General features: G+C 48.4%; 1 protein-coding gene across 4 annotated transcripts in view; it reads left to right on the top strand.

Moving 5' to 3' along the window:
• The window catches only part of DYM (dymeclin), a 231024-nt gene that overhangs the window by 147206 nt on the left and 70890 nt on the right, over positions 1–12928 (top strand). For all 4 annotated transcript variants that reach the window (XM_077346761.1, XM_077346758.1, XM_077346762.1 and 1 more), the window contains one exon: positions 3825–3927. In XM_077346761.1, coding sequence (XP_077202876.1) covers positions 3825–3927 — 103 coding nt within the window. The remainder of the gene's footprint in view (positions 1–3824; positions 3928–12928) is intronic.

The raw sequence follows: 12928 nt of genomic DNA, 5'->3' as shown, positions 1-12928 counted from the left end.
AGCTGGTTAGTCTGAGAAAGAATGAACTTCCTGACCAGTTAGAGATTCCAACCTGGGCTTTCCTGGTCGTCGTTCGACTACCCATTAGACCATGTTGTTGGGGTGCATGGGAAACGTTGCAGATATCTCCCATCTACCTATCCTGCTCTGGAGCACAAGGAACTTGTACTGAGACCGTAGGAACAGCTAGATGAGGGATATGGAGTGGGGCATGCTCTCTCTTGGCCTAACACGTTCGCAGGGATGATACAAGGATGAGGGGGGGGGGGGCACTTATGCACACTAACTCTAACACTGAACTCCTTGGAAAATAGCCAAAATAAAATCTGATACGTGTCCTTCTACTATAAAACATACATATGTAACCATGGTGGGAGGCTTGAAGGAAGAGGGCGTGATTCAATCTATGAGAATCAGTCTATGACAACTTTTCTCAACTTTTTACGATTGAGAAATACCTGAAACATTCTTCAGGCTTCGGGAAACCCCAGAACTGGCATGATTGTGCAGAGTATGGTTGGGAATCAGAGCTGTGGACACACCCACCCAGGGCTCCTCCCCTTCCCACCCCTTCCAGGCCCATCATTGACCATTTGGGGAAGCGGGGTCAGGTTGACGGGGCCATATACAGTCATATCACCCAATACATGGGTTTTTTAATTTGTGTGCGTGTGTGTGTGTGTGTGTGTGGAGAAAGAGAATGAGAGAGAGAGAGAATAATTATATTCAAGAAACCCTTCCAGGGCTGTCAAGAAACCCCAGGGTTTCCCAGAACCCTGGCTGAGAAAGCCTGGCCTGTGAGAACCCTCCATGTATGGATGCTGCCACCATGATGGATTCATGTGTCTGGGCGTGGTCTTCATGATTCTGGGATCCTGCACTAGCAATGGGCTCTTGCTGCTATAGCTTGGAGTGGTGGCAGGGTGGGGAGAGTAGATGACTCTTACTGTAGTTGACAGCACAACTTAGGACCCCGGAATTTACCAAACTGCATCTCACACTATATTTCCACATCCCCACTACACTCTTTGAGCAGCCTTCTCCTGGTGGGCACCATCTTTTGGAATCACTTACCAAAGTGGGAGCAGAGGGTGCCTTCGCTTTCCGCGTTTCAGAAAGCATTTAGCAGAGGGGGTAAATTATTTCGGGAAGCCAGCGGTTCTGATTTCATCTCGTCTGTTTTTTTGTCTTGCTGATTTACGGGTATGTTGTCTGCTTGTTTGTTTGCAACGTGCCAAGCGTTGTTCGCTGCCTTGAGTCCCAGGAAATCAGGCAGGATATAAATATTTTAGATCAATAAGAGCTGCAACAGCCAGGCTCCCCAAAAGCACCTTTAATCAGCCCTTAGTAGACCTACCAAATCTTTAACTATGGTGGTGTAAAACTTCTGCCAGTTCAGCTAGCAAGGAAAAGAAGAAAATCGCGACTCCATGCATGTTTTGTATACGTCTTACAGATTTGCTGAACATCTTGGAAAACACTGCAGACCCCTTCCCTTTAGTTCTTCAAGGATGCCTCCCCCCATGATGACAACTTGGTGTAGTGGTTAGGAGTGTGGGCTTCTAATCTAGCAAGCCGAGTTGGATTCCCCACTCCTCCACATGAAGCCAGCTGGGTGAACTTGGGCTCACCACAGCACTGATAAAGCTGTTCTGACCAAGCAGGAATATCAGGGCTCTCTCAGCCTCACCCACCTCACAGGGTGTCTGTTGTGGGGAGAGGAAAGGGAAGGCAACTGTAAGCCGCTTTGAGACTCCTTTGGGTAGAGGAAAGCGGCATATAAGAACCAACTTTTCTTCTTTTTCAACATACTGTCTGAGTGCATATAACTTTAAAATTCTTAACTGCAGTGCAACCTTTCCTAAGGCATCTTTGTTTTACATTGGGTCAGACGTAACTAGGAGACTATCGACTACCCATGCAATCCTGTTCCATCCACGAAGATCGACTGAAAGCAGTCATTCTAAAAACGGTCATTCATATGTTGTTCAGCTCTCTTCCACTGAAAGAATCTGTGGGGCATATTTTCTTTTTTCCTCGCTGAACAAAGGGTTCAGTACAGATATAAACGGTTATGTGCCAGCGTTCCTTTGTTTATTGACAAAAATATTCATATCTCCCCATTCTGGGTCCAGAGGATGCTTAGGTTAGCTTCCAATCTCAACAATAAACCAGCCAAGTGGGAAGAGGACTCCTAGCATGAAGAGACCACCACAGAAAAGGCCCAGTTTTTGATGGCCACTAACCCTGGAAGGTGGGACACAAACAGCAGGGTGCCTGAAGGATTCTCAGCTGTGGTGGGCAAGGTCATGATTGAAAAATCAACATTAATCCTGGATCCAAATGCTCGGCTCAGAAGACTCCCTCCTAGGGCTGCCATCTCTGGGTTCGGAATTACCTGGAGACTTTCGGAGTAGAGCTGGGAATGGGCAGGATTTGAAGTGGAGAGGGACCTCAGTGGACTATAATGCTATAGAGCAGGGGTAGTCAACCTGTAGTCCTCCAGATGTCCATGGACTACAATTACCATGAGCCCCTGCCAGCCTTTACTGCCACGGGCTCATGGGAATTGTAGTCTGTGAACATCTGGAGGACCACAGGTTGACTACCCCTGCTATAGAGTTCATTGTCTAAAGCAGGGGTAGTCAACCTGTAGTCCTCCAGATGTCCATGGACTACAATTACCATGAGCCCCTGCCAGCCTTTACTGCCACGGGCTCATGGGAATTGTAGTCTGTGAACATCTGGAGGACTACAGGTTGACTACCCCTGCTATAGAGTTCATTCTCTAAAGCAGGGGTAGTCAACCTGTGGTCCTCCAGATGTCCATGGACTACAATTCCCATGACTCCTGCCAGTGAATGCTGGCAGGGGCTCATGGGAATTGTAGTCCATGGACATCTGGAGGACCACAGGTTGACTACCTCTGCTCTAAAGCAGTGGTCCCCAACCTGCGGGCCGCAGCCCAGTGCCGGGCCGCGAAGGCCATGGTGCCGGGCCACGGCTCCCTCTCCCCACCAACCCCCCCGCAATAAAAAACTTCCCAGGCTGCAAGCTTGCGGCCCGGGAAGCTTCTTACTGCGGGAGGGCAGGGAGAGGAAATCAGGGCCGTGTGGGCCGTGCCCACGAATTGTGCATGCGCAATGCATGGGTGCGCCCCAATGCAAGGCCGTGGCCCGTGGGCACGGCCCGATGCGGGGGCGCGGCCCGATGCGTGGCCATGGCCCGCACGGGCGCGGCCCGATGCCCTGCCGGTCCCTGGCCTCAAAAAGGTTGGGGACCACTGCTCTAAAGCATCCATTTTCTCCAGGAGAACTGATCTCTGTCACCTGAAGATGAGCTGTAAAACTGGGAGAACCCCAGGTCCCACCTGGGGACTAGCATCCCTACTCCCTCCCCTTTTTGTATTAATTAAAGTGAACATTGATTGGCATTAAGCCAGCGTGTGGTCAAAGGACTGGTGTGAATTTCATACGAGAAAGGGAAAGAATCCCTCAGAGTGATCCGTTAACTCTGGTTATTTTACATCTGCACGAGCTCTTTTGTTGTTAGGAGTTGCTTTTTTTTTTTTTGGTTGTGAAAACAAAATGTCAGCTTTGCTAAACATTTCAAAAATGTTCCTTTGTCCAAATGAACCCGTTTGCAGGATCCCGTTTCCAAAGTGTACCTTTTCTGGTCAATGCGATTTCCTATGTAAGGTTACAAGTTTGAAGAGTTCAGCTGACAATGATAATGGGAACACAAAAGCTTCTCTCTTTTTTTGAATTTCTGTTTCTGTTTTTGTTTAACGTTTCTGTTTTTCTTTTGTCCTTCTTGTTTCCCAGTTTGTTCTCGCTGTTGTCCAAAAAGCACAACAAAGTCCTGGAGCAGGCCACACAGTCCTTGAGAAGTTCCCTCTCTTCAGATGGCTCTCCGCTTCCGGATTATGTGAGTAGCGAGCTTCTAACGTTTTGGGGGACGTGTCAAAATGGCAGTGGAGACGGCCACTGCCGCATCCCTTTAAGCCTGCAGAAGTCTATCAAAGTGTTTGACAAAACCCGGCAACCACCAAACACCAAAATATAGGAAGTTCAGCTGATGACATCATGTCTGAAACCTTGCTAAGAAAAATTAAAAATATACTTGCGAATGGCAAAATAAAAAACCACAGCTATTCACAGCCGTCCTACTCGGGCCTCACAGCCTGCCGTTTTTGAGCACTTACATTGGGTTGCCAGAAGTGTATGAGGCAGGGGAGAGCACTGCGGGCAAAGGATGATGGGAGGGGGACCCGGAGGGAGTGAGGCCCTCTAGCGTTTTCATGGCAGACTCAATACGGGGTGGTTTGCCAGTGCCTTCCCCAGTCATTACCGTTTACCCCCCCAGCAAGCTGGGTACTCATTTTACTGACCTCGGAAGGATGGAAGGCTGAGTCAACCTTGAGCCGGCTGCTGGGATTGAACTCCCAGCCTCATGGGCAGACAGCTTCAGACAGCATTTCTGCTGCCTTACCACCCTGCGCCACAAGAGGCTCTTTCATGCCTTAAGGTAGCCTTTTTCAAGGAACGCAGATTTTTCAAGGAAAAATTTCTAAAAATTAAAATGACTGCGTATGGCACAATTCAACCCTTTAAAATAAAAAGGGGCGTAGGTCACGAAGAAAGATCGCTCTGTGACAAATGGACACAAAATCTAAAAGAATTCATGTCCCTGTTATAACAAGTCGCTGGATAACTGCTGAAAAGATTCTACCGGTTCTCCATTCACACAAAGAAAAGCTGCTCCGGAACAAACGGACACAAAATCTAGAAGTTTATCTAAAAATCTAGACGTTTATCTAAAACAAGCCTGGAGGTTGGCGACCCTAAGCCTTCATATGTTTTGCCTGCCTAAGCAAGTACATACAATCTATATTACATCCTCACAGGAACACCTTGGTGGGCCCATATCCAGCTGGTGCTGAGGCAGCTGCACTGGCTACCAGTTGCTCTCCGAATCCAGTTCAAGGTTTTGGTTTTAACCTTTAAGGCCCAGCGCGGTCTGGGACCCACATGCCTATTGCCCTATGCCCCCCTTACGCTCTGCAGGTGATAACTTACTGGTCGTTGCTGGCCCCAGGGAAGCACGCCTGGCCCCTATCTGGTGGAATGATCTCCCAGGTGAGCTGCGGGCCCTGCGAGATCTTTCGGCGTTCTGAAAGGCTTGCAAAATGGAGCTCTTCAGCCAGGTCTATGGTTGAGGCCAGGGGCAGTGAGGAAGATCGGTCCCGTCCCCCCCCCCATGTTATGCAGCAGGCAGTTGTCATCTTGATCCTCTTCCTTTCCCCCAGAAGTAGGGAGGGGAGGGGTTGTAGCTTGAGAAGGTATTATTGCCATGTTGTTTCCGCTTCTTTCCTACATCCTGCATCCTACAAAGAAATTATTTTGCCTGGATTTAGTCATTTGTAACTCTCAATTGCTTCTGAAATAGTCAAGTATTCTCTCTCTCTCTCTCTCTCTCTCTCTCTCTCTCTCTCTCTCTCTCTCTCTCTCTCTCTCTCTCTCTCTCCCCTTATTCCATGAGCTCTGAGGCTGAAAATAAATCTGCATATTCACTTTGTAAGCTGCCAAAGAAGCAAGAATTTGTAGATAATATCCCTGTGTGCATTTGTAGAGTTTCTGCTGATTGCTGGAGCTGCCTTTCGCACTTTGGTGTAGCTCTAGGAGCTTCCTGGAACTCTGTGCTCAGGGCTTGTCATAAATAGACGAGGCCTTGTGTTTCTACTTTTTCTCCCCAGGACAATCCCCCTCCTGCCTTTGGCCCCAGTTTCCCCCTCCAGTCAGCTGAGCGATGGCAGTCAAGGGCTACAACTGGCTGGAGGTCCCCCACCATAAGCGGCAAAATGTGAACCTTGTCTATACAGTGTTGTATCTATTTTTATGTATATTTTTTTCCGTATGCTTAGAAGTACTGTTGAGGATTTACACAATGCCAATTATGGTGTGCGATGCTCCCCTGGCAATCATTGCTCACATCTGCCATTTCACAGGAAGCTAGGCCTCTTGTTAGCATTCATAGGATACCATTTTGAAATTGTGATGACATGAAGCCACCTTCTAATGCAGGGGTAGTCAAACTGCAGCCCTCCAGATGTCCATGGACTACAATTCCCATGAGCCCCTGCCAGCGTTTGCTGGCAGGGGCTCATGGGAATTGTAGTCCATGGACATCTGGAGGGCTGCAGTTTGACTACCCCTGTTCTAATGAATCAGACCATTAGTACATCACAGATTTCCAGCAGGTCCCCGGAGAGTTCTTTCACATCACCTGTTACCCAGTCCTTTTTAAAACTGGAGATGCTGGGGACTGCCAAGCAGAGGCACATCCACTGAAGAAGAAGAGTTGGTTTTTATACCCCGCTTTTCCCTGCCCTAAGGGGTCTCAAAGTGGCTTCCAATCGCCTTCCCTCCCTCTGCCCACAACAGACACCCTGGGAGGTGGGATGAGGCTGAGACAGCTCTGTGAAAACTGCTCTGTGAGATCAGCACTATCAGAACTGTGACTTGGCCCAAGGTCACCCAGCTGGCTGCATGTGGAGGAGCGGAGAGTCAAACCCAACTTTCCGGATTCGAAGCTGCTGCTCTTAACCACTACACCACGCTGGCTCCCTTTCCTCATCAGACTTCAGCAGGGGTAGTCAAACTGCGGCCCTCCAGATGTCCATGGACTACAATTCCCAGCAAACGCTGGCAGGGGCTCCTGGGAATTGTAGTCCATGGACATCTGGAGGGCCGCAGTTTGACTACCCCTGCCATAACCATTCTGTCCTTTCTTCCCAGAAATTAAGAGGAGTGTGACACGGCATGAAAATTTAATCAGTTCTTCTGGCCATTGGTTTTATTTATTTGTTAGCTTGTTTGTTTGTTTGTTTAGGTTTTTATACCACCCTTCCATACGGCTCAGAGCGGTTTACATAAAACATTGTAGAACATTTGCATAGAACAATATAATGGATAACAATGATGATGTAACATGCCAACCAGACCAGCATTTCAATAGAACAATAACACTGACAATCCCTGGGTAGGTTTGACCTCTCAGTCTGGGGAAATGGGGGGGACCAGCAGATGTTTTGAGTTGGTCGGCCTCAAGCAAAAGCCTGGTGGGGGAGCTCCCTCTTGCAGGCCCTGCGGAACTGTGGAAGTTCGGGCAGGAGCTCGTTCCACCAGGTGGGGGCCAAGACCAAAGAGGCTCTGGCCCTTGTTGAGGTCCGACGTGCTTCTCTGGGGCCAGGGATCCACAGCCAGCTGGAGGTGGCAGAGCATAAAACTCTTTTGGGGGTATAGGCAGGGAGGCGGTCCCTCAGGTACACTGAAGCCTTAACCCCAAGAGGCTTGCTTCAGTTTCAGCTAAGAGACTTCTATACAGTTGCCAGCTCTGGTTTGGGAATTGCCTGGGGATTTGGGAAGGGGGGAATTCAGTGGGACGTAATGTCATAGAGTCCACCTTCCAAAGTGGCTGTTTTCTCCAGGTGACTTTATCTCTGATCAGTTGTCATTCCAGCCCTCCAGCCACCACCTAGTTTCATATGCCCCCCACCTAAAAAAATGGGCCTGTAAAGACCATGAACAAAGTTTAAGTGGAACTTTCTAAAGACTACTTAGGACAGGTTCGTGGGCACAGTTCATTTCGATCCTGCCAAAGGAACAGCCTTTCCCTTACTTGCTTGCGAGCCAGCTTGGTATAGTAGTTAGAAATGCGGACTTCTAATCTGGCAAGGCGGATTTGGTTCCCCACATGCAGCCAGCTGGGTGACCTTGGGCTCGCCACAGCACTGATAAAGCTATTCTGACTGAGCAGTAATATCAGAGCTCTCTCAGACTCACCCACATCACAGGGTGTCTGTTGTGGGGAGAGGAAAGGGAAGGCGATTGGAAGCCACTTTGAGACTCCTTCGGGTAGAGAAAAGCAGCATCTAAGAACCAACTCTTCTTCTTCTTCAGTAATATCAGGGCTCTCTCAGCCTCCCCACCCTCACAGGGTGTCTGTTGTGGGGAGAGGAAAGGGAAGATGATTGGAAGCCGCTTTGAGACTCCTCTGGGTAGAGAAAAGCTGCATATAAGAACCAACACTGCTGCTGCTGAGTACCTCCAACTGGCAGGCCCAGAGTGCTTGGTGGCATTCCATGTCCTAGTGTATCCCAAGAACCTCAATTTCTGAAGTTGCTGGGCGAGATTCTTCCTTCCTTCCTTCCTTCCTTCCTTCCTTCCTTCCTTCCTTCCTTCCTTCCTTCCTTCCTTCCTTCCTTCCTTCCTTCCTTCCTTCCTTCCTTCCTTCCTTCCTTCCTTCCTCCCTCTCCCTTTCCCTCCCTCTCCCTTTCCCTCCCTCTCTCTCTCTCTCTCTCTCTCAGCTAATTCTCCATCAAGGAGTCAATGAACCCCCTTGTTTAGATTCATCTTATATTTGTCTATGGTAAATAGAAAGCAGCTGCCCGTCGAAGCATCTGACTCTTGAAGACTTAAAACCCCCCGGAGCATCATCTGGAAATGATATGGCTTGTAAAACAAAGCTAAGAAGAAAAAGCAATGTTTGTTTTATGTGGGATGAATGACTTCAGTTGGGGTCCTTCTAATTTGGCCATTAGGAGGGTTATTAAAAAGCATTATTACAAAGGTGGTTTCAACAGAAAGATTGTTTTTTTGTTCTGGCTTGTTATTACGTTTGATTATAGCCGGAGCAGTAAGTACTTTACAAATAGCCCCTTCATTTCAGTCCCCCAAGTGGAGGAGCCAAAGACTAGTAATCTGACTGTCTTTATGCGCCGGTGGATGCTAAATTGCTCCCTTATATTATTTTAGTTCCTTAAAGCGAATTTGTGTTTTAGAAGTCATATTTAATTTCCCTTTACATGTTTTGGCATGCGCAGCACACTGCTGGATGTGAGCACAGAAACGTTGGCCATCTTTTGAGCAAGCTCACGATAACTGTGAAAGCAAGAAGGGTCTTTTCAGAACTCTTCAGCTTGCATAGCTTGAGGTACCACATAACCTTATATCAGATTCGGGATTACTTGGGAGTGAGTGGACTGTAAAGAAATGTTGACTTTGGGTCAGTTGAGCAAAAATTAAATTGTAATCCCAGGTTTGGGAAGTCTTTGGGCAGGCCTACATAACTCGTTATTCCTCCAAGGTTAACTCTTCGTCCAAGTGTACCCCCATCCAGGAAAGGGTTGCTAAGCCACCCGCTTTAACTGCTTGCCTGTGCTTGTGGAACTGGGGGGTTGATCCATTCATGCACAGAAGGTCGAGGAACATAGCGGGTGGCTTTAGGGCTGCCAGCTCATGGCTGGAGAATCGCTGGAGTTTTAGGGGCAGAGCTTGGGAAGGTGGGGTTTGGGGAGGAGAGGTAGTTCAATGGACATCATAGAACCATAGAGTTGGAAGGGGCCATACAGGCCATCTAGTCCAATCCCCTGCTCAACGCAGGATCAGCCCTAAGCATCCTAAAGCATCCAAGAAAAGTGTGTATCCAACCTTTGCTTGAAGACTTCCAGTGAGGAGGCGCTCACCACCTCCTTAGGCAGCCTGTTCCACTGCTGAACTACTCTGACTATGAAAAACCTTTTCCTGATATCTAGCCTATATCGTTGTACTTGAGGTTTAAACCCATTACTGCGTGTCCTCTCCTCCGTAGCCAACAGAAACAGCATCCTGCCCTCCTCCACGTGACAACCTTTCAAAAACTTAAAGAGGGCTATCATGTCCCCTCTCAACCTCCTTTTCTCCAGGCTGAACATTCCCAGGTCCCTCAACCTATCTTCATAGGGCTTGGTCCCTTGGCCCCAGATCATCCTTGTCGCTCTCCTCTGTACCCTTTCAATTTTATCGACGTCCTTCTTGAAGTGAGGCCTCCAGAACTGCACACAGTACTCCAGGTGTGGCCTGACCAGTGCCGTATACAATGGGACTATGACCTCTTGTGATTTTGATGTGAGATGTGATGCTATGGAGTCCACTCCCCAAAACATTAATTTTTCCCCCAAGTTAAACTGATGTCCAAAGTCTGAAGAAGAAGGTACCACTTAGTTGAAGCCAATTAATGGCGACCCCCCCCATGGAGCATTCCAGGGATGAGATGAGCAGAGGTGACTTGCCATTGGCTTCCTCCGTATAGCAATCTCAGTCCTCCTTGGCAATCTCCCATCCAACTACTGACGCTAGTTGGCCCCATTTAGTTCCTAAGCACTGAGGAAGTCAAGCTGAACTGGGCTAATTGGTTGTAATTTTGGAAGCTCTCCAGGCCCCTCCTGGAGGCTGGCAACCTCAGGTGGTATATGTTTTAGCATAGAACATAGATCCCCAACCTTTCTGAGCCTGTGGGTACCTTTGGAATTCTGACATAGAACAGTGGGCTGCTTCAGGAAGTGGAGCCCACTGCAAAATGGCTACTTTGGGAGGTGGAGCCCAGCCACAAAATGGCTGCTGCAGTAGGTGGAGCCTGTTGCAAAATGGCTATCAAAGCATCCCTTCAGTTGCATAGTGAAGATCCTCCTGCTGGGCTGGAAGCTTTTGCGAAAGGAATGTTTTTAAAAAAAAATCTGCACATCCAATCCAACCCTTGCTGGGCGAAAGCCCCACCGGGCCACATCCACTTTCTAAAAAAACCCTTGGCAGGTGCCTAGGAAGATGTCATTGGGCACCCATAGCACCTATAGACACCACATCGGTGACCCCTGGCCTAGAGCATCCCTGTGAGTCTGTTTGGAAGGCAAAATAGCTCCAAGAGAAACACTTCAAACAAATACTTACTTTTGTGATGTTAGCCAAGTAGTCCACCTACCTAAATACCGTCAGCCGTGTTTGATCGATGGTCCTGGAGGAACCAGGCCAAGAGCTTTCCCAGTCCTGAAATCCTTTGACTGCCGTTTGCACGCATTGGAACTCGAACCTCTTACATACAAAGCATGCCTTCTACCACTGAGCTGTTCCTCAGCCTTTCATCGCGTTCCAGGGGCAAGGCTTGTGCAGAATTTCCAAAATAGATTACTTCCCCTGCCCTACATATCTCCATGACGCTAAGACCCCCTCTCCCCTTTATTCTCCTTGCCAAAACATTCCCGTTTACGTGGGGAGAAAGCATACCTTAACTCTGAATGAACCGTGCAGAATTAGGCATGCACACAAAATTTGCATAATATGAAGTTAAGATCTTGCTGAGTTTCCCTGCAGACAGGATTTAGCCATCTTTGGATAAACAGCACATAACAATTCTAAAGGTATTCTTGCCCCCACCTTAGAATCATAGAGTTGGAAGGAACCTCTTGGGTCATCTAGTTCAACCCTCTGCATTATGCAGGACACTCGTCCACTGTCACCTGCCACCTCCTCGAACCTTCACAGAATCAGCCTCTCCGTCAGATGTCTGTCCAGCCTCTGCTTAAAAACTTTCAAAGGAGAACCCACCACCTCTTGAGGAAGCCTGTTGCAATGAGAAACCGCTCTGTCAGGAACTTCCTCCAGCTGTTTAGATGGAATTTCTTTTCAATTAATTTCACCCCATTGGTTCTGGTCCGTCTGTCCCTCCGGGGCAAGAGAGAACAACTCGGCTCCATCCTCTACATGGCAGCCGTTTAAGTCTAATGCCCACTTGTCTTTCCTGTTAATTGTGCACATTTCTGTGCAGGAGTTCTGCAACGGTAGGCTTTCATTTGTGAAGAACGCCTTGTGCGGCTTAGCTTGGGGTACGCAGGGGGCTTCAGAGAGGACCGGAGGAGCGTGTGGGGCAGCGCACACATGGTGTTCTTCCTCAGGCCTGGGGCCTCCTCAGATTTGAGCCAGGAAGCCCGGCTGGGACTGGGAGCTATGCTTGGGATAGGCCCTGTCATCTGTGAGCAAGATAAAGCACGCACAATTCTCCCTCGTGCTGGCAGATCCCCGCCAGGGTGTCTGAGGTTGTGCTGTCTGAAAGTCCCCCTTTTCTTTTGCTCAGGACGTCTCTCAATCCGAGGCTGTCCATACGTGACTGGGTGAGACAGTGGTTTTAGCGGCGCAGACAGCATTTGTTCACTCAAACTGAAACCGGGGATGACAAACTCATTTTCTCACCGTCTGCACACTATTCAAATAGGCCCAGGTCGCCACTCCCGGGCCGACGAGGGGACGGTCTGGGGTCAGTTTTTTCCAGCCGTCTTTGTTAGGGTTGAAGGGAAGAGGGTGTGAGTCACGGCTTCCAAATATTTGTTGGGAAACGTCTACCTGGTTAATTAGGGTGCTTTAATTAGCAAACCACAGTACTCGACAGGCGTTGCTTCAAATGTTGCATTCACATTTATTTTTGCATCTCTTCTCTCCCCCCCCCCAAAAAAAATAAAAATAAAAAAGGGAAAGAGAGTAGGCACTGAGTAAACTTGAGAGTTTCAGAGAGTTTCCCCATTTTCTCCTCTCTTCTTCCCCACCAGAGGAAAGATTAGATCTTTAAAACCTGAACAAACCCACTAACTTATTTATGGGAGCGCTATTCTTATTAGTAGAATTACCGGTTTCTGGATTGTTTTAAACTGTGTTTTTATGTTTTTAAGTGCGTATAAACCTTTGATGTAAACTGCCCCGAGCCTGCTGTGCCGGGAGGGGCAGCCTAAAAATCAAATGAATAAATTATGTTTGAAATATGGACACTAAATTTAGTTCAGACACCTCAGTAGCGAAGGCAAGACGACATACATGATGGTGTCTTCCAATTTCTCCGGCTCCCTTGAAAACAGATGCAGGTGATGTGAGCGTGGAATCAGCGAAATGAAAGAAAGCAAGTTCCACACTCAAAAAAGTGGAAATAAATCATTTGTATAGCGCTGTGGCATGGCCTCATTTGGAATAAGGTATGTAGCTAGAATCATCTGAACACCGCCTGCGGTGCCGCGGGCGCCGCGGACTAAATAAAACAGTAAGGGCTTTAGGGGCGGGATGTGTCCGGG

This window comes from Paroedura picta, chromosome 7, assembly GCF_049243985.1.
Source record: "Paroedura picta isolate Pp20150507F chromosome 7, Ppicta_v3.0, whole genome shotgun sequence".
NCBI classification, from domain to species: Eukaryota; Metazoa; Chordata; class Lepidosauria; order Squamata; family Gekkonidae; genus Paroedura; species Paroedura picta.
Note: the sequence above shows the minus strand (reverse complement) of the source record. Positions and strands in the feature narration are given on the sequence as shown.